The sequence below is a fragment of the Pteropus alecto genome, unplaced genomic scaffold (assembly GCF_000325575.1).
Source record: "Pteropus alecto unplaced genomic scaffold, ASM32557v1 scaffold39, whole genome shotgun sequence".
Lineage (NCBI taxonomy): Eukaryota > Metazoa > Chordata > Mammalia > Chiroptera > Pteropodidae > Pteropus > Pteropus alecto.
In genome coordinates this window covers 4356428-4377291 of record NW_006443568.1, presented here as the reverse complement: position 1 = coordinate 4377291, position 20864 = coordinate 4356428, and the positions used below count along the sequence as shown (strand labels likewise).

The 20864-nt window shown below is 43.2% G+C and overlaps 1 protein-coding gene across 1 annotated transcript in view; it reads right to left on the bottom strand.

Annotated features, from left to right (window-relative positions):
- CSMD2 (CUB and Sushi multiple domains 2) overlaps positions 1–20864 on the bottom strand; it is a 571413-nt gene that overhangs the window by 125521 nt on the left and 425028 nt on the right. Inside the window, exon 30 of the mRNA XM_025041387.1 lies at positions 2231–2433. Coding sequence (XP_024897155.1) covers positions 2231–2433 — 203 coding nt within the window. The remainder of the gene's footprint in view (positions 1–2230; positions 2434–20864) is intronic.

Below are 20864 nucleotides of genomic sequence, written 5' to 3'. Positions count from 1 at the left end.
CATGCATTCCCCGTGGAGGAGGCCAACTGGCACAACGTGGCCCCTACGCTCTAAGAGCTTTCTGTGGCATGGCAGGAAGGTGGCCAGCTCCAATAGCAAACAGAGTGTCTGGAATTGATAAAGTGCTGAAGGGTCGGGAGTAAAGTGCTGGGGGTGCCACGAGCTATAGCAATTTATTCTGAATGGGGCTATTAGGAAGAAGTGGCATCTGAGATGAACCTTGAAGGAGCAATAGTATTTCTAAGAGCTGGGCAATGCATGAGGAAGCAGCCGGAGCTGCTGGGCAAAGGCACGGCTCATGAGAGTGCCCAGGGACTCTGTCCCATGTGGCAACACCGAGGACACAGTGGAGGAAAAATAATGCAAAAATCCATGCGGGAAATTTTCAGTACAATTATGGGCTTCTTTTTTTTTTTTTTTTTTTTTTTAAAGCCATACTCATCAGCTTGGGCAGGGTCAGAGAAAATAAATGTCTAGTTTAATTATTCATAATACTTCTTTCCCCAGAATGTGAACGAAGTCGTCTCTTTACTCTCCTCACTGCTGGGAGATCCTTCTATTGCTTATACCAGCAATTTTCAAAGTTTGTTCCATGAAGTGCTGGTCTCTTGAGATGGCCTAGAAATAAGTCATCCATGGCCCAATATGTTTGGGAATTGTGACCTACCAACACTTTCTGAATTTATCTGCATTAGGAGATAAAAAGTTCTGAGAGGCCTCGAATTATAGACAACCTCTTTAGGTCTGCCTCGACCTAAGCACCTTCCCAACATTAACTTGATCATGCAAACTTCTTTTATCTGCAATACCAATTAATGGTCTATGGAACCCCAGGGTACAGATGTCGGAAAATGCTTATCTAATATGACTCCCTTGTTGTCCCATTCTGGAACCCTCATCTTAGACAAGTTCAGTGTTACTCAGTGGTCCCCAGGGACTCTCTCCACGGGTGAATGAGTGCCAGGATTTCAAATAAGATCCCCAATGAACCTTGCAAGGAGCTATTCCTCACTAGGCTGGAAGCCTGCATGAATGTTAAGTGGGCAAATTAACAAGTATAAATGAACTTGACCCTGGAGACTCTCATCTACCCCACATACTGCTAAATGTTCATCAATATGGAGAAGATGGGTCATAAAAGAGCTAGAAGTAGGGTCTGTAACCCTATTACAGCCTCACTGGTGCTGGAGATATACCCGACCATCCTTAGCTGATACACCAACCAGGTGAGACTGTGGAGGCAGAGCCATGGCTTGCTCCGGAATCACCATGGAAACCCGCCTCACCCAGACAGTGGAGTAAGGAGATGGTAATGAAGACAGCTGCTGTATAATAAACATAAGCACAAACCAAGGCAGAGTCACTTGTGCAGGCAGATGAGTGATGGAAGAGGCACTTGAGAGGAGATGAGATTATGCATCACAGGGAGAGGCAGGACCAATCATAGAAATTATCTACTATTGGGACTTAATGTTTGAGCATTGCCCATTTTTGGTGGCTCTTTGTCATGTTCCTCCATAATTAGCTACTGCAGTACATAATTAATTGATTTTAGATTACTCACATTTGGCCAACAGACCTTTACTAAATTAAGAACCGGATTGTGCGTCAGGCCAGACCAGTTTTTCCATAACCACATCCCAAACCACTGCCACCTTGTAGCTCCCCTGATTCCCTCCACGCTCCCCATGTTTCAGCCCCAGTGGACAACCCTCCACTTCTGAACCTGTTATCCTGCCTCTGCACTTGTTCATGTGCTCTTTGCCCCTACGATGCCCTTTTCTCCCTTTTTCATCTAATAGGCGTCCATAAAATGCTCCAAAGTCCCACTCAGTGGTAATGCCAACCCCATGTCATAGTTGACTACTTCCTTCTTGAAACACCATCTTTTCTCCTGTAATCTCTACTTGCCTTCAGGTCTGAGCTGGGGCATCATCTTTCCTGGAACATCTTCCTGGAGGCTCCAAGGTGAGCATCATAGTTTATATTTCGTCTTCCAGATACTTATCAATTTGTACATAAGTGTGTATTAACCTGCCTGTCTTTCCCCCACACCAAGTAAGAGCAGCATGATATCTAAACAAGCATTTACCATGTACCACGCACACGACAGATGTTCAATAAACGTCTTTACACAAGTGGAGAGATGCGGGGGGAAAGAGGGACTTGAAGAAGGAGGAAGGGAGGCTGGCATCATGTAGCAGGACAAACAGAGAGGACAAGCACAGACCTGAGAACTGAACGGCAAACCCCTGCTTGCTGGTGAAGAAGTCGGTGCTGAACTGCAGAATGACCGAGTTGAAGGTGCTGTGCAGGTCCTTGGGCAGCACCGGGCCGCTGAGTTCCTTCAGCAGAACCCCACTCTCCACGGGCCCATCCCAGATGCGCAGCACGTCATGGACCTCCTCTGTGTCAAACACCAGGAAGTGGAGCCTGGACAGAGAGAGGAGGCAGGCAGTCACATGGGGCTCGGCCCCTTCTTTCCAAGGCCTTCTGGTCAGGGAATTCATAAACCTAAGAAAGACTTGCAGAAAGTAGTGTCTGGCAGTGTCCTCGTAATTCCCATCCAGTCTGCTCCTCCCATTGAGGTCACTAGCAATGGCAACAAGGGCGAGGGGTGTAGATTTTGTGCATCCTTTTTGTTATTACGAGCTTCGTGTTGCCACTGTCAAATCCCACCTGCCTCTTTAACTCTACACAGCCCCAGACCTCACTCCTGTGTCCAAATCCATGCCATTCTAGAATGGAAAGCGGATGTTGGGTCCCCAGTGGGAGGAGGTAGGGTCTAGGTTAGATAAAGAATCTAGGTAAAAAAACCAAATAATCAAAATTCCAGCAAGTTATTTTGCGGATATTGACAAACTGATTCTAAAGTTTATAAGGAGAGGTAAAAGATCCATAATAGCCAACATAATATTGAAGAAGAAAAAAGTCAGGAGACTAACACTATCTGAAGTCAAACTTAAAATAAAGCTACAGTCATCAAGACTGTGTGGCATTGGTGAAGAATAGACAATAGGTCAATGGAAGAGAACAGAGAGCACAGAAATAGACCCTCATAAATACAGTCAGCTGATCTTTGACAGAGGAGCAAAGGCAACACAATGCAGCAAAGACAGTCCCTTCAACAAACGGTGCTGGAACTGGACATCTACATGCAAAAATATGAATCTAGACAGATCTTACACCCTTCACAAAAATTAACTAAAATGAATCACATACCTAAATGTAAACATAAAATGAAAACTCTCGGAAGGAAAACCTAGATGACTCTGGGTATGGTATAACTTATTAGATACACCAAAGACAGGGTCTATGAAAAACGACTGATGGTTGGAAGTCATTAATATTAAACATTTCTGCTCTGCAAAAGACAATGACAAAGGAATGAGCAGACAAGCCACAGACTTGGAAAAATATTTGCCAAAGACACATCTGATAAAGAACTATTATCCAAAATACACAAATAATTCCTAGAACTTAACAATAAGAAAACAAACAACCTGATTGAAAAATGGGTTAAATACCTTACCAGACACATCACCAAAGAAGATACACAAATAGCAAATGAGTATATGAAAAGGTGCTTCTAAAACAGCAATGAGATACCATTACACACCTATTAAAAAGGCCAAAATCTGAAACACTGACAACTCCAAATGCTGACGAGGATGTGGAGCAGCAAGGACACTCGCTCACTGCTCGTGGGAATGCAAAATGGTACAGCCACTTTGGAAGACAGATGGTAGTTTCTTATAAAACTAAATACTCTTACCATATGACCCAGTAATCATACTTCTTGGTATTCATCCAAATGAACTGAAAACTATGTTCCCACAAAAACTTGCACACGAATGTTTGTTTTATTCATAATTGCCCAAACTAGGACACAACCAAAATATCCTCTAGTAAGTGAATGAATGACTATTCAAACTGTGGTATATCCAAAAAAAAAAAAAAATGAATATTATTCAGCACTAAAAAGAAATGAGTTATCAAGCTATGAACAGACATGGAAGAAACTTAAATGCATATTACCAAGTAAAAGAAGGCGTTCTCAAAAGTCTAATATTGTATGATTCCAATTATATGACATTCTGAAACAGGCAAAACTATGGAGGTCGTAAAAAGATCAGTGGTTGCAGGGACTGAGTGGGCGGGATGAATAGGTGGAGCACCAAGGATTTTCAGAGAGGCGGAAATACTCTTACGACACTATAATGGTGAATGCATGCTGCCATACATTTGTTCAAACCTCTAGGATGTATGTACATCGAACGAACCCTAATGAAAACTGTGTACTTTGGGTAATCATGATGTGTCAATGTAAGTTCATCAATTGTAATAAATGTACCACTCTGGTTGGGGACACTGATCATGATGGAGGCTGTGCCTGTGTGGGGCAGGGGCTGGCTATCTGAGAAATCTCTGTGCTTGCCTCTCAATTTTGCTGTGACTCTAAATCTGTTCTAAAAAAACTAAGTCTCAAAAAAAAAAAAAGGAGTAGGGGCTAAAGGGCAGGGGTTGCTGCGGGGTCTCTGAGAAGTTGGCCTCGCTGAGGTGGGGAGAAGGGTGAGCCTACACCTTCATTTCCTCAGAGCGGAACTCAGGATATGAGTTAAACACGGGCTTGCCTTAGATAATCCCTGCCGACCTGAGGCGGCCAGGCAGGGGTCCCCATGAAAGGGGCGCTCACTGGCCACAGACAGACACCGGTAGGAACCCGAATTCTTCCTCAACGAAACGGTTCCAGCTGCCCAGGCTGTCTTGGGTATGAGCCTGTATAACTCTCTCTTTTTCTTCTAATCGATTTGAATTTTGGAATAATTTTAGACTTAGGGAGAAGTTGCAAGATAACACAGGGAGTTCTCACAGCCCCTTCACCACCTTGGTGCATCTGTCACAACCAAGAAAGCAACGTTGGTGCATTACGAGGTACTCAACTCCAGACTTTATTCAGATTTCTCCAGTTTTCCCACTGATGTCCTTTTTTCTGTTCCAGGCTCTCTAATCCATTCATCACTACTTCCTTTCAAAAATATCTTTTTTAAATTATAAAAATAAGATGTACTTCAAGGCAAACAATACAGACGTATTGAATATTTAAAAAGTCTCTCTCACAGAAACCAATCTTCTTTCCAGAGCTTTTCACTTGATATTAGTTTTGGTTCATATCCTTCCAGGCTTTTATTCAATGTGCACACACGTTTCCTCTCCCAAATGGAACCATATTTTACGTAGTTTTTATAACTTTCTTTCTTCACTTAATACTATATTATGAACATATACATTTTTTTTCTGAAATGGACATTGTTATTTTTCACTATTGTTATATTTTACATAAGTCTGCAAGGGACATTCCCATCTTTACGTACCTTTGCACGTTTCTGCTAATATTTCAGTTAACTTGTAGAAATACTTTTTGGGGGGGGAGGAATGGGTATACATTTTTAACATGTTGATAAATTATTCTCTTGTGATTGTATCCATTTACATTCCCATTAAACAGTATTAATGTGACTCTTCTCTTTCCTAAACTTCATCTTGACAACATCAGCTATTACAATGATGTAAATGTGTTCAATATTAAAGTCTCGCCCATCTGCTAAGCCACAAGGGAATCTCAATGGCGTGTAAGTTTAGGTGATTTAGTGAGGTTGTGTGTCTTTGCATATGTTGGCCATTTGTACCTCTTCATATCCTTTATCCATCTTAACTGAGTAATTTGTCTTTTAAAATTCTACTTATACATTATGATTTTTGCCTATTATTTTTATAAACTTGATTCCTCTTTTAGATATTTGTTAATATTTTCTCTTAGCACCTGGCGTCTTGTCTCTTTAAATTTTTTTTGTGGTGTATATTATGGCATAGAAGTTATTTATTTTAGGTAATCAACAATGTTAATATTTTCCTTTAAGGATATTGGGTGTCATGTTATGCTTGGGCAAACCCTCTTCTCTCCAAAATGATGAAAAGTCGAAATTTGAATATTTTCCCAGAACTTGTATAGTTTCGTGTTTGGAGGTTTATAGGTTTATCATTTTTCCCAATGGACACCCCGTTGTCCCAACATGTATCTAAAGTGGTCTCTTCCATATTTTGGCTATTGAAAGGCTCTGTTTACTTCCTCCTTAGTATTTATTACAGTCTATACTTCATTTATTCAATTGTTTACTACTTGTCTCCCCAACTAGAAGAAAATTTTCATGCGTGTGGGACTGGGTCTCATTCACTCTTGTAGCCCCAGTGCCTAGGAAGTGCCTGACACTTTGGATGGCACACATGGACACCTGTGGAATGAAGACACCAGTAACGGAATAATCCAAGTCCTCTCCACTGGTTTGAAACGTCGCCTGACTGTAGATTCTCTCCTCAGTTCCAGGGCTCCCTCCTTTGCCTATGCTGGATTCTATCTGTGGTACCAGCAACACAGCTACTCAGCTTACTTCAGTTTTCATATTCTCATATTTTGATATTCTTAAAGGCTAAGTTCCCTTTCATATTCTTAAAGGCTAAGTTTCCCCCAGAATTTCTTAGCTGATTTCACAAATTCATCCTTTCAGATCAACTTTATGGTTATCAAGTTCCAAAATATACCACTGATATTTCTATTGGAATTGAAAGCATTTATTGATTAACAGGCAAATTGATGTCTTTGTGTTATTTATTTTCCCCAGCCACGAAGGTTGTTGGTGTCTTACCTTACGTAGGGCTTAGTTTATATTCTTGGGTGAAGTTTTATGGCTTTCTTCTTTATTACATTTCTTACTAAATTCATGTTTTGGTTTTGACCCTATTGTGAATGGGATTTAATTTTTAGTTACATATCTATTGTTGGAGATGTACATGTATGTGTTTCTTATTTTCAGTCATCGCTTAGTTCTAATAGGAGGAATCTCTTGCATTTGCTGGGTGGACCCTGTTATAGATATAGGTAGAGATGCCTTAGTACCAGGAGCTGTGTGGGTTTCCTCAATGGCTGTGTTCTAGTTCCCCTGGCAGACCTCCCCTCTGAGGGCTTAGGACAGAGTGGACACAGATGGGCTTCTCTTCAAGGAGTTTACAGGGAACAGATTGGCAGACTGGGGCCCCACTCGGGGTAGAAGGAGCTCCCCAGGGAGCAGAGCAAGCAGGAGTACTCACTGCTGTGCCAAGCGACCCCCTTCCTTCTCCGCTGTCTCCCCGTTACTCGTGCACTGTGAAATCAGCTGCCCACCATAGGAGCAGACCAAGTGGAAAGCTGTGCGGTGCTGCTGCCATGCACGCAGGAAAGAGAGGTTCGTGTGGGCCGCACTTGTCAGGGCAGGAAGAAGGAAATGAGACTTGAAGTTTGGGTGGCGTGAAAAAGGAGTGTGTCTTCTTTGGATCTAATAAGGTAAGACGAGACCTGGAGGCAGACGGGAGGTGAAGGGGCCTGGAAGGAAAGGTGATTCCCCACACTGGAGTTCGGGTGTGGCGGGATGTCAGAGAGAACAGAGGTGGACTGAGAGGGGGAAGATGTCAAGGGCCTCAGAATAAGCCAGAGGAGTTTGGGTTTTATCCTCTTCCCGTTGGATACTGACCGTAGTCCCTGAGGGTGAATAATGGAATGAACGAGTGAGAGAATTGATGCATGAATGAATGAAATCCCAGGAGGACCAGCCCAATAGGAAGTTGTGGAAAGAGAGACTATGACGACTAAATGGAAATGAAAAAGCATGTTTATGAAGTAACCTCTGTGGATGAGGCACTTTCACATTATCCCATTTAGGCCTCAAAACATCTTTATTTTGTAGGTAACATTGTTTCCATCTTTAAAAATGAGAATACTGAGGTTAAATAACTTGCCCAAGGTCAGGGCTGGTTGGCAAGCAAGCCAGAATTACATTACATAATTGCAGCCCAGGTCAGACTTTAGCGCTTCCCTTCTTTCCCCTGATAATGCTGCCCACATATCTAGAAGGAACAGGCTGTGGCCAAGGGCCAGGCACGCGCTGGAGAGGCCCCATCAGTAACTGAGCGCTTATATGTGCATCTTATACAAGGGTAAAGGGCTGATTCAAGACCACGAATTAGGAATGCCAGTCCATTGCATTTAGCTTAGCTGATCTGATAATCAAAGTCAGAGGCTTGGCATTGACAAGGTCGAGAAAAGTGGCAGGCGGAGGTGAGAACAGGGAGCCTGAGGTCCTTTGCGTGAAGAAACAATGTAGCTTGGTAACCCGAGGGATAGATAATGTGATCATGTGAAAGCGCCCTGCACATCGTGGCCGTTTATTTATAAACATATTTTCTTTCCTTTCTACTTAGTCTTCATTTCTCTCTTTTCACAACTTCCAGACTTCTTACTGCATTCATTGATTTAAACACCTCCTATGTGCTGGGTGCTGGGAGATAATGGTGAAGATGACAGACAGGGCGTCATTTTCCAGTTGTTCGTGGAGATGGGCCATACTCCCGTGGACACACATCCATTAAGAGATTATCAGCTGCGGCAAAGGCAGTGAAAGAAGCAGAGTGCTGAGGTGGAGTAACTGCTTCAGTTAGAGTGGCTGGGGAAGACCTCTCCAGGGAGGTGACATTTAAGCAAGATGACAGGGCTCAAAAGGAGCCGGTCACATGAAGAGCAGGGCAGGATAAGAGGTGGGAGGAAGCTTCCTGTGTGCAAAGGGCAGGGTGTGCAGAGGTTCCAAAAGGGAAACTTCCTGGAGCATCGGAGCCAGGGAAAGGCCACCGAGGCTGTCAATGGGCCAAGAGAGGCAAGCGGCGGTCGGGTCAGGTGGGGCCCTGCGGGTTGGGGAAAAGTTTGGACTTCATTGTACAGGCCAAGGGAAGTAAGTCATTAAAGGATTTAAAGCTGAGGCCTGACAGGAGCCTATTTACACTTTAAGATCACTCTTGCTGCCCAGATGAGAACAGATTGGCAAGGGCAAGAATGGAAGTTAGCTGGGCGGCTGTGGGAGTCGAGTGACCTCTTTTGTTATAAATCCTTGATGATGGCCAGTGAAGACTTGCTCTGCCAAACCAACCACATTTCTGAAGACTCTTTCTGAAGGCTTTTCTCATCTTGTAGAAATCAAAGTCTATCAAATGCTAATTGGAGGTTCTGATCGACAGGGATAATTCTGGGCCCAGACAGTCATTTAGGTTCGTCTGAGCAGCCCTCCTACATACAGGTGAACACCTGCTCTTCTTTTGGCTTTTGAAATACTGAAAACAGTTTGAGGACTCCGCCCCCACCATCCACGGCAAGGTGTTCCTACACACTGATGCCTTGTTCATATGTGTGTTTGTTTCTTTGGGCCACAGACAAGAACTGATGTTCTTGTCTGTGGCCCATGGTCCCACACTCTGTAACCTGGGCCAGAGAAAAGAACTGATGTGTGTTGTGCGCCAAGCTCTGTGATGAGAGCTGCGGAAATGTGGGAGGCTCTGTCTTCGCCCTGGAGGCTGCCGCAGCTTATTGAAAGAGACACACCAAACATAATAATATGTGCAGTAGGTACTAAAAGAGTGGGATGAATCAAGTGCTATTGAAATAACTGGAGGAGGAAGAGAACTAAATCTGTGTGCCAAGTACTTTATGTATATTGTCTAATATCCTTATAAAGTCCCTGCAATTGGTCTATTTTCCCATCTTGCTAATGCGGGAACCGAGGTTCCCAGAGGTTATCATAGGTAATCCTCCGGGGAGTCAGGGTGGGGTCAACAGCTAGTCAGGCTCAGAGGCAGTATTCAAATCCTGTCTCTCTGTTACGAAAGGCCTCAGTGAGGGAATAAGGGATTCCCTGACTCTTACTAGTTTTTTATTAGATTCTGTTGCTTGAAGAAATGACTGTGCTCTCGTCATAGAAGCTGTGTATTGCTCAGTACTTCTGATTGAGAGGGGCAAGGAAAACTTCACGGAGAAGGTGTCTTTGTGGCAGTTTTGAAGAAAAAAAAAGAAAAATATGGAGAAATTGAGAGAGGGGAAGATCGCAAGAGAAGGACCAGCATATACAGAGGTATAGATAGGTTCTGACATCTCTCTTTACTGCCCATATCCAGCCCCTTGGGTCTTACAAACTGTATCTCTGGTGTTCTATCTCGACCAAAGAGATAGGACTTAGCTGCACGGACCCTGGGCCAGAGCTAGCTGCCTGGTCTAAACTCAGAGACATGGGGGTGCTGCAACCATGGTCCCACACTCTGTAACCCCAGCCCTGTAGGTTCTGAGCCGATACGGATACTGATATTCATACGCTGAATCAGGAGAGAATAGGTACTAGATACAGACAGCAAGCCAAGTACTGGTGATACCGATGGGAATGTGGCATGTTTCTGCCCCTAAAGAGGGGCGGTAGGTACTATAGTAAAAGTATGCACAGAGAAGGGTACCTACCTCAGGCAGAGGGGGCGAGGCAAAGCCCCCTGGAGGAGGGAACAACTGAGCTGAGTCCATGCACAGAGAAGGGTACCTACCTCAGGCAGAGGGGCGGGGCAAAGCCCTCTGGAGGAGGGAACAACTGAGCTGAGTCCTGAGAGATGAACAGAATGTGTCCAGATGAAGACGGGGAGAGGGTGAGGAATGTGAGAAGAAAAGGGAATGCTGGGTAAAGAGGCTATGCATCCCCAGGAGACCACAAGCTCTTCAGGAGCACAGGAGCATGGGCGCAGGTGGGTGAGACCTGAAGCCACAGGCTTGGACGAGCCCACCCAATGAGTATGAAGTGTGAGCCGCAGACAGAGAAGGGAGCCTTGGAGAACCACAACGCTGAAGATGAGCAGGAAGAGAAGCTCATGGCGTTTAAGAGTGAGGAGTTGAGAAGCAGAAGGAAAACCAGAAAAAGGGGCAGCCCTAGAAGTCAAGAGCAGAGGACCTCAGGGAATGGCATGACGTCCAAGCTGTGGAGAAGGCAGGGAGCACGGTGATTCCAGCGAGAGCAGTTTCTTGGGTGCTGGGGGCAGGGCTGGGGACAAGGAGCGGGGGCTCTGTTCCCACCAAAGGAAATGGCTTACATGGGTCTCAGTGTCCTAAGTCTGGCATCTGGTTTGCCTAGGGTACAACCTGGGCACTCATGATGACCACATATGCCAGCTCAGCCAATTAGCCCCATTGGGCTTTGGTTCTTGCACCCATTCCCCTGGGGATCTCCGTGAACTTCTACTTGCTCTTTCTGGGGCTGGGTCTTCATTTCACGGCTGGCTGCCACCTGCTTCAATCGCAGGGCACCCTGAATTGTGGGGCTGTCTTTGTTCCAGGATTTATTTCCACACACCCTTTCTTCATGGTGTTTCTTCAGAGTCCCACCTTTCACCACAATTTTCCAATAGCAGGTCCCCAGGGGAGGGCACCCCTCACCTGGCCCTTGCTCCCTTATCTCTTCCCTCCAGTCGACAACTGAGACTTCCCGGGGCTTTGCTGGCAAGGCTGGTAAGCTTCACGACACTCAGCTCCAAGGACAGGAAGAGATGCTCTACCAGAGTCTAAATCTAAAAAGCACGGAGAGCATCAGATTCTCATTGCAGCTGCCTGCACCTTTCAAGTGCTGTCCACAGGCAAAACTTGCTTCTGGAGTTCTAGTCCTCAGCTCTCTCGGGCCGAAAGAAACTTTCACACACTGAGTGTTTTGTGGAGATGACCCACTTGATTGCTTACACGTGGTTCATCTGTATCCAATGAACATGAGAAAGATATACAAAAACAAGGAGAAAAGTAAAAAATCCACAGCATCTTGCCATGTTGATTTCCCTTGCCTTCTGACTGGGCTTCAGGATACGGAAGGGCCTGGGGTGCTCCCAAGCGACTGTCACCACTGCATGAACACAACGAACACCGCACTGATATGAGTCATCGCGGCGGATCTTTACATGGGGGGAAAATGGCATGTGAACGAACAGCTGCTGCAGGGGACAGAGGGTCAGAAATCAATCCTGCCCCCAAATGAGAATGTAGCTTAAATTATTCTTAGTGACACTGGAAATGACAATAAGAAAATAATCCTTGTTTTATAAAATTCCCTCCTCTGAGCCATGGAGCTGCAAACCAACAATTAAACCATGATCGTAGTAGCAGACAATAATCATTAAAGCATCGTGCCATCCAAAGAACAAAAACTGAGAAGACAGACCAAAGACCAAAGCAAGCGTTGGTGTCTAGAGCAAAATTAGAGGCTCTTCTTTCCCGGGGCCAGCTGGTATTCAATAGAAAAAAAAAAGATTCTTTTATTATTTCCATAGGTGGAAGAATGAACCTGGGCTGTAGGTCATTGAAGAAGCTGTGGTGACTGGCAGTCTGGGAGGTGGGGGCAGGGCACAAACGCAAGATTTAGGCAACTGCCTTGTGTTTCACTATAACTTGCTGGGTGACCTTGGACTAATTGCTTTCTCTTCATCATCACTCTGTAAATGAAAACTCTGTGACTGCCTATCATTAGCCAGAACCTGCCCTGAAGGTGTCAGGGATTCTGTGAGAGGCAGATGGATCTTTGTCCTTCTCAGAAGAAATGTTTTCTATAAAATGAAAGGCTCTGCTTACTGAAGAGGCTATATAGAAAAGTGGGAAAAGCAGCTGTGGAGGCAAAGACCTTGGTTCAAATACTGGTTCCGTGAGAGCTAATTAGGGGACCTTACAGAACTTCAGTTTACTCCTCGATAAAATGGCAGTAACACTATCTATCCAGCATGTTACTAAGAGGATTATTGTAAATGAAATCACATATGAAGTACCTAGCACACTGATCCTGAGACATAGTATAAAATCAATGAATGGTAAAATCACCTAAAACAAATTCCATTTTTATTCTATTTATTTTTACTTGACTAAGGGAGATGTGTTAAAGTCTCTACAACTGTCAATTTCTCCTTGTATTTCCAATGGATTTTGCTTAATGTTTTCCTGTTAGGTTATTTGGTACATGAAGATTCACGACTGTTAGCATTATTATGGACTATGCATTTTATCACATGAAATAACTCCTTCTGTCCCACTGAATTTTTTTTTTTACCTTGAATTTTACTTTTATATAGAAAAGCAATATTGTGATCCATGCTTTTCACGTATGTACTCATGCTATTCCGTTGTACCCAATTTTTATTTTTGATATTTTATTTCTTTTTAGCAGCACTTTTTTCTTTACTTAACCTGAGAATCTTTTCCTTGCAATACTGAAGTTTAACTCGTGGGCACTGGCTCATGGCACCTTCTAGCTCCCTCCCTGCCCCCGGGTGGGTCAATAATCACTCCACATGTAACAATAGGCTTCCTTTTCCTGTAGCCATCATCCTGGGGCCTCCCTCTGGGCTGCCCTACACATTGCTCTGCCCACTCCTTTTGCAGACCTTTTTTTTGCTCAGCATCTGGGTCTTGCATTCTGCTCCCCCACTTAACCTTGGTTCTTTGCTGATCCTTCAACCAGGTCTCAGATGACAGCTCTGGACCCTGTGTCCATGGACCTTCCCACTTCCCTGAACAGCCCGAGCTCCCGTAACCCCGACCTCTCTCTCCTGCCTTGTCTACTCCCGTTCCCTTTACCTCATTCGGTGGGGTGGCCAGACAAAAGCGAATTACGCATGTTATCAGAGCTGATATGTTTGTTCTTGGTGGCAGTGATGATGCTCTGTGTTCACGGACTCTTGTTTCCTTTTCCTTCTGGGCTCAAACTCCTTTAGAATTAGGTGAGCTGTGAAACGTGTCCTGATCAGTGGGTTGTGGGAGAAAGGCTTGACTCTTAAAAAACACTGTTCCATGACCTCGTGCTTTGTCTCCTCCCCCCTCAGCTGGCCAGATGTGAGGAAGCCCTGGAGGACTATGCGGTTCTCGCCTGGAAGGAGCATGGAGCCTTGAATTACTTGGTGGAAGAGGAACCCCCACCCACACATACTCAGTGCAGATTGGCACTAGACTGTGAAGTGAAAAATTAACCTTTACCATGTGAAAGCCCTGAGGTCCAGGGGTTATTTGTTGCATCAGGTAGCCATTACTGCGAATACAAGCTTATTTCCATCCTGTTTTATGCTTTTTGTTTATTCTATTTTCTTGCTATTTCCTTTTCCTTTTTGTAATATTTTTTAATTTTCACACTTTCTTCAGTGATTTGTAAAGTATACATTTTGCTTTTAATTCTACTTTAAGCATCTTTAAACATGTTTGAAAAAATACCCCCAAACTTGCATTTCTCTAATTATCAGATTTAAGAAAAACAATATGTCATTACACTCTCCATCATGTTAAGACAGAAAACCTAAAAAGATTTTGCTTTCCCCTATGACTTCTCCCATTATCAAACCACTGACAATATAATCAGGGACTACAGACTCAAATTAAATGTCTTTCATGGTCATCATTCATAGTATAGTTTTTCCTAAACATCTCGGTAGGCTAAAAATTATACATCTGTTTCAGTTTCCTGTGGCTGCTGTAACAGAGTACTGCAAACTTGGTGACTTGAAACAACAGACATTTATTCTGTCGAAGTTCTGGAGGCCAGATGTCTGAAATCAGTATGGTTACACTGAAATCGAGGTGTCGGCAGGGCCACGCCCCCTCCGTCATCTCTAGAGGAGAATCTGTTCTTTGCCACTTCCGACTTCTGGTGGCTATTGGCATTCCTTGGCTTGTGGCTGCGTCATTCCAATTTCTGTGTCTGTCTTCCTATCATCTTCTCTTCCTTGTGTATAAAATCTCCCTCTGCTTCCCTCTTATAAGGATACATGTGATTGTGTTTAGGACCGACCTTGATAATGTAACAAAATCCTCAGTTTAATCACATCTTGCAAAGATCTTTCCAAATAAGGTAACATTTACAGCTTCCAGGAATTAGGGCCTGATATCTTTGGGGGCTATCATTCAGCCTACTGCAAGATCTTTATAAGTTCATCAAGGAACCTGACTGGCAATTTTCTGTGGCTTTTGTGCATGTTGTATCTTGGCTGAATCAATGATTGTCGGGTCTCATAACATCATTGGCTTTGGTCTTTGATATTACAGAGAAGAAATTTTAGGAGGATGGGATTAGTTGTGCTGCTTGTTTTTCATAAATTACTGTTTTATTTGATGAGAGCTGATTGTGTACTTACCTGTGTGAGTGTGTTTTGGCAAATGCTTTTAGAGATTTTTAAATTATCTTTGGAACAGTTTCGTTTTTCATTAAATTGTATCTAAAGCATTTTACCTGGAACTCAATGAGTCCTTTTAATTCATCAAGAAAATTTTAGCACTGGTCACTTCATCCCTCTGCCCCTCTTCTCAAAGGAGTTAGCTGATGTTTTGCATTTTATTATACTTTCTGCTCCATTTACTCATTGTTCTTCTTCATTTATCTGCCTGGATTGACACTCTGTCTTCCACAGTTGGCAACTTTCATTACTTCCATACCTTCATAATTTTTTTCTGCAGTCTCAGAGAGATTCTTTAGCTTGTCTCCTACTTCAATGCTTGTCTTTCTAACAAGGCACATGCTGCTACTGTGGATTTTAACTGTTATCATGTATTTACTTTTTATGCATTCTCAACTTGTCTCCATCATTGTTTTTCTCTCTCAGGAGTTCCCCTCCCACTTTTATCCTCCATCTTCTCTTCCTTATCATCCTTGTTTCGTATATTTAAATGAGAATATTATCTATATACCTATTTAAATTTTCTTTCGCCTATTGTAGAAAAAAACCTTTTTGGAAAATATGTTCCTATTTCTTTAGGGAAATGGTCCTCTTTTTTGAGAATGGTAAGTTTTAAGTGCCATCACAAGTTTATTTTATTTTCTGCTTATTTCTTTACTTATCTTTTGAAAGAGAAAGATCTATCCAGGTCCAGTGTGGCCAGCCAACAAGGCCTGCATTTCTTTGGTTGAACTGTTTATTTTCTCCTAAGAGATGTCGGCATCCATCTCTGGGATTGTCAAGTGGCAGTCAAGTTGATGTATGGCCAATGTACCTATCCAGTGTAGCTCAGCTGGATTATTATTACTGGATAATTTGAAGTTGGTTGTGTTTCTTTTCTAGAGGTCATCCATGAAAAATGAAATTGCCAGAGAGCACTACTATTCTTAAACTTACATTTATACCTACCAGGTTACCCACATCCTCTTTCAAAAAACTTTTGAGCTCTTTTTGACTATTCCCCAATTGTTGAAACCTTAAATCTGACAAAGGAGTACCCCACTGTGTGTAGGCTTATCTGTTTAGTTCCTTCAGGAGGTCAGCTCTTGCAGTGCAAGTACATGGACCTTCTCTGTTTAAGGTTTAACTTACTGTCACTGCTCGAAAATAAACCTTCTGGAAAATGCTAAACCTGCGGCCACGATTCCTGGCAAGAGCTGTGAACAGAAGCTTCACTTCTGGTGCCTTCTGCCTCCTCTGGGCCAGCTGCCCACTCGCTGGTTTAAAGGGAAGCAACACTGATCACAGTGGGGAAACTGCTGCCCTAGGACTGATATGAAACTGCAGAGGGGGAATTTGGGCTTCGGGCACAGCCAGATGTTTTGTCTAGTCCAGCATCCTCCCAGGAAGACAAGCTCCACTGGGCAGGGGTTCTGGTTAATCAAAAGCGTGCCCCCACCCCTCTCTTGCTAATCCTACTGCTTTGTGGCCAACAGCCAAGAATGGAGTTTCCAGGTTGCCCTCTGCATTAGTCATTAGGAAGCATCCTTACAGTTAAAAATCAAGCAACGAGGATTATTAGCAAATATGAGCTTTATGACTAAATGAGCATTAGGAGCAGAAATCAAAGCTTCTAGGAACGATAAGTTCTCCATCCTTCATGGGCCTCAGATCTCTTCAGGGCAAGCACATCTGCTAAGGGCCATCTCTTCTCCCTTCCTTCCTTTCCCTCCGTGTAGTCAGACACATATAGATCTCAACCTCAACCAAATTTGTACTCAAGAAACAAAACTCAGTTATTCAGAATGTAACCAGGACCCCTCAAATAGTTATACTAGACCCTCTCTCTGGTTTCCCAGCCAATTTATCCTCTGCATTGCTGCCACCGATCTTCCTGAAATGGAGATATTGTCATGTCACACCTGACAACAGGTCTTCTAGAGTTAGCTATGTACATTCGCACCGCCCCCTCTTTCACATGCCTGGAGGGTCTTTACCTCCACCCTGCATGGTGAACTACGGCTGTTTTTTAAAGTGGAGCTAGAATAGTACTTCCTCTCTGTAACACCCTGCCCCCAACTGTCACCTGGAATTATGAGCTGTCCTTGCAAATGCTTTTCTATTGTTTTGAACATACATCTACTATAGCACTTATCACATTATATTAGAATCTATAGCAAACACTGTAGGTTGGCTTATCTGTGCTCCATTTCTAAATCTCTCGTCTGTCTCCACTATTGAAATTGTAAAAGCAAAACAAAATTGATTTCCAACTTTCCCTCAGCCAGGCATGGCAAGTTCCGACTAATGAGATGTAGGATGATGTCTCTAAGGATAGCGGTTCTTCCCGAATAAATAGGCAAACGCTCACAAGAAGAAAGCTGTGCCCTTTCCACCTCCTTCTCCTTTTAAACTGGAACATAGACATAATGCCTGGAGCTGTAGCAGCTGACTAGGTAACCATGAGGATGAAAGCCTCGGGATGGCAGAGCAAGAAGAAAGGTGATGGCATCCAGAGCACAGGTCTGGATGGGACCTTCGGGGGCTTGTTCCAGGAGAAAAGCGAACCTCCATCTGTTAAAGCCTGCTTTAGTCAGTTTTTCTATTTCTACTCCTAACTGTTGAAATGTCTATCTATAAGACGGAGGCCTTCAAGGGAAAAGACTGTTCCTTATTTATATTTATGTGCTCAGTGCCTGGCAGAAAGCCTGGCACTGAGTAAATGCTCTAGGATTTTTAATTGAGCTGAATGTCATTACTGTCTTCTAACTATTCCAAGGGCTCCTCGTTATCGTGAGAAATCCAGTCAGAGTTCTCATTTCCGCACTCAGGGTCCTGCAGAGACCCCTCGTTACCCACGAAACCTTATCTCCCCCGACGCAGGCCCCCGCCACATCAAGTGAGCACTCTTGTGGTGAGGCCCTGTCTCTCCCCTGTGTTCAGGCCTCTACTGCACTGCTTCTCAATTGGATCATTGGCCTCTACACATCCAGGCACAACATCTCTCTCTTCTCTGTTACTGAGCTGACTTTCGCTTGTCTCAGAGTCCCTGTCTGACTATTTCCCCATGAGCATGCGAGCCCTTGGAAGGCAAGGACTGATCTCAGGCGGATCTGCGTGTTTCCCACTGCACAGCATATATACAGTTTGGCACAGGGAAGGTGTTCAGTGCATGTTCAGTTGAATGGAACTAAACCAGGGTCAGAATGGCAGGCAGGGAAGAGAAGAGACTGGAGCTAGACAGGACGGCATTGAACGCCACCTCACTGAGTAAGTGCGAAACAACATTCACCCTTTCTGGGCCTCAATGAGCTCATCTATAAAATGGGGACAATTGAACTGATTCAGAACGTTGTAGGTGTTTGCTAAATGCTAGGTAGAGGGCAGGACCAAGAGCAAAAGGCTTTGCCTCCCTCTCTTCTCCAATTTTCACCTGAGCTGGTCCACTAATTATAAAAAAGAAAATTCTGACCCAACGTCGGAAACTGAGAAGAGGTCTCCCCGCCCCCCGCCCAATATGGAATGAAACTTTCACGTTGTACGTACTGATGACACATGAAAGAGTGATGTGGAAAGTGCAGTTCACTGGTCTGCTCTCTTGCTATTAGCTGCCAGGCCTGGATGGAGTTCATCAATCAGCCTGTCCCATTCTTAGCAATCAGAGAAAAAATGCTGCGAGATGTCCCCTGTGTTCAAGGGCAGGGTCTGATTGCCAGCCCACTCTTGTCATGCACATCCACGAAGGGCCTACATTCCAGCTTGGACCTGCCCATGAGTCAGCCTGGCCACTGATCCCTGTAGTTACCCACTGTCCCTCCTGGGCACTCCCGGAAGGTTACTACCCTTGCTCAGTTTGCTGGACTGAGGTTGACCATAGATCTCTCTGGTTACTTCCAACGCTGGGGCAGAGTGGGAAGAGGTATCTGCAAGCTTTCTCTTGCCTGTGCCCTGGCAATAACCTTAGAGACTGGCCTGTGGGCTATCCCACATCCTCTCCCATTTGGCACACCCAAAGGGAAGACTGCTTGACATATATTTCCGCCAATAGCTTGGCACCTGCCACCAGTGACTCTAAGGGGTGACCTATAACTTGCTTTGCTCAGGGGAATGCGCCATCTGGGTAAAACAAACAACCACCTATCCAGCTCCTGGAGGGGGCACTCATCACTTGTTTGTTATGGTATGTTAGCTTAATCCTCAGAGCAAACCTAGGTGGTGGGTACTATTTTTAACCACTATTTTCCAGATACAGTACTGAGGTGCCTGCTTGAAGAGTTTCCTAAGCTACGTAGCTAGGAAGACTGGCAGGTCGTCTGGTGCCACAGCCCAGGTCTTAGCTAGGGCTCGATAGTGAATGACATTCAAAACTAGGATGCGAAGAGAATAAGCTCTTCAAAGGAATCCAGCTGAAGAGTCAGACCGAATGGTCCAATTGCAAAATGCAGTTAATGCAGGGGAAGAACAGAATATGTTGTAAAACAAAACATGAATAATATTCTCAGAGAGACGCAAGATGATGATACATTGATAAAATAAAAGTAGGCTGTCGAGAGGGATCTGAAAACAAAAAGATGCAGCTTCCTTAGACAGAAACCAAAACAAAAACATTTCCAAAACAAAGAAGAAGAAATAACAGGGTAAATACTGTTGAAAATGGAATTAATAAAAACACATGATCACTGGCAGAATAAAAATAGGATATAGAACTTTCAAATCACTATAGAAAAAAGTCAATTAAGTCAAGTCAGCTAATAATAGGAAGAGGTGAAAATAAAGGAAAGCAATAAAAAAGCATACATTGGTTTGAAAGAAAGCATAGTACATTTGATGTAAAAGAAATATATGAAACTCTGAACTCTTCACTTTCTTCAAAAATTCATAGAACATATATAAATGTCTAACCATTATGCTGTATACCCAAAACTAATATAAAATACTGAATGTCAACTCTAACGGAAAAATAAAAACAATAAAAAAGATCATAGAGAATATATAACCACTTAGTAACTTTTAAAAAATCCTTAAATACTCAACTTACAATGAAATCTAAACTGAAATATAGACTATTTGGAAATGAACCCAATTGAACACTCTATATGAAAAAAATAAATTCCCCCAAAGAAAAATATAGAAGAAACTTGAAGCAGTAAAGACAATTGAGTATCGTTTTGTCCATCAAACTGCTAAACACTGACAGGACTGGCAATGCCTAGTGATGCTGTGTGGGGAAGCAGGCTTTTGCTGGATGTATAAATCGTTGCAATATCTGGAGGGAAATTTGAAGTCCTGTATAGAAATTTGTCTTCTAAGAATACATCTTAAGAAAATAATTGGACAACTGTTTAAAGATTCATGTATAGGGATGTTTACTGGAGTGAAAAACTGAAAATATTCACTTTATCAATAGGGGAGTAGTTAAATAAATTATGGTTGTACATATAATAGAATTCCCTGTAGCCATCAAACAGAATGAGGCAGATTTTATATACTGACATAATAAGATGATGATATATGGTTAAATACTAAAACAAAAAGCAAGTTAGTGAGCCCTGCACAGAGATGATCGTGCTTTAGAAAGCACGTGTGTTGCGTTTGCTTTATGTGATTCTGGCATACAAAGTAGAATGAATATCAATGGTGTAGGGAGGAAAACAGAGTAAGATTATGGGGACCTCTGATTTCTACTTTATAAACTTCTTTATTGTTTGTATTTTGAATTTTTAAAAATAAGTATTTTTTTAAAAAGACTAGTTTTTATAAAAAATTCTATAGATATTCACATTTCAAAAATAATAACTACATCTCAC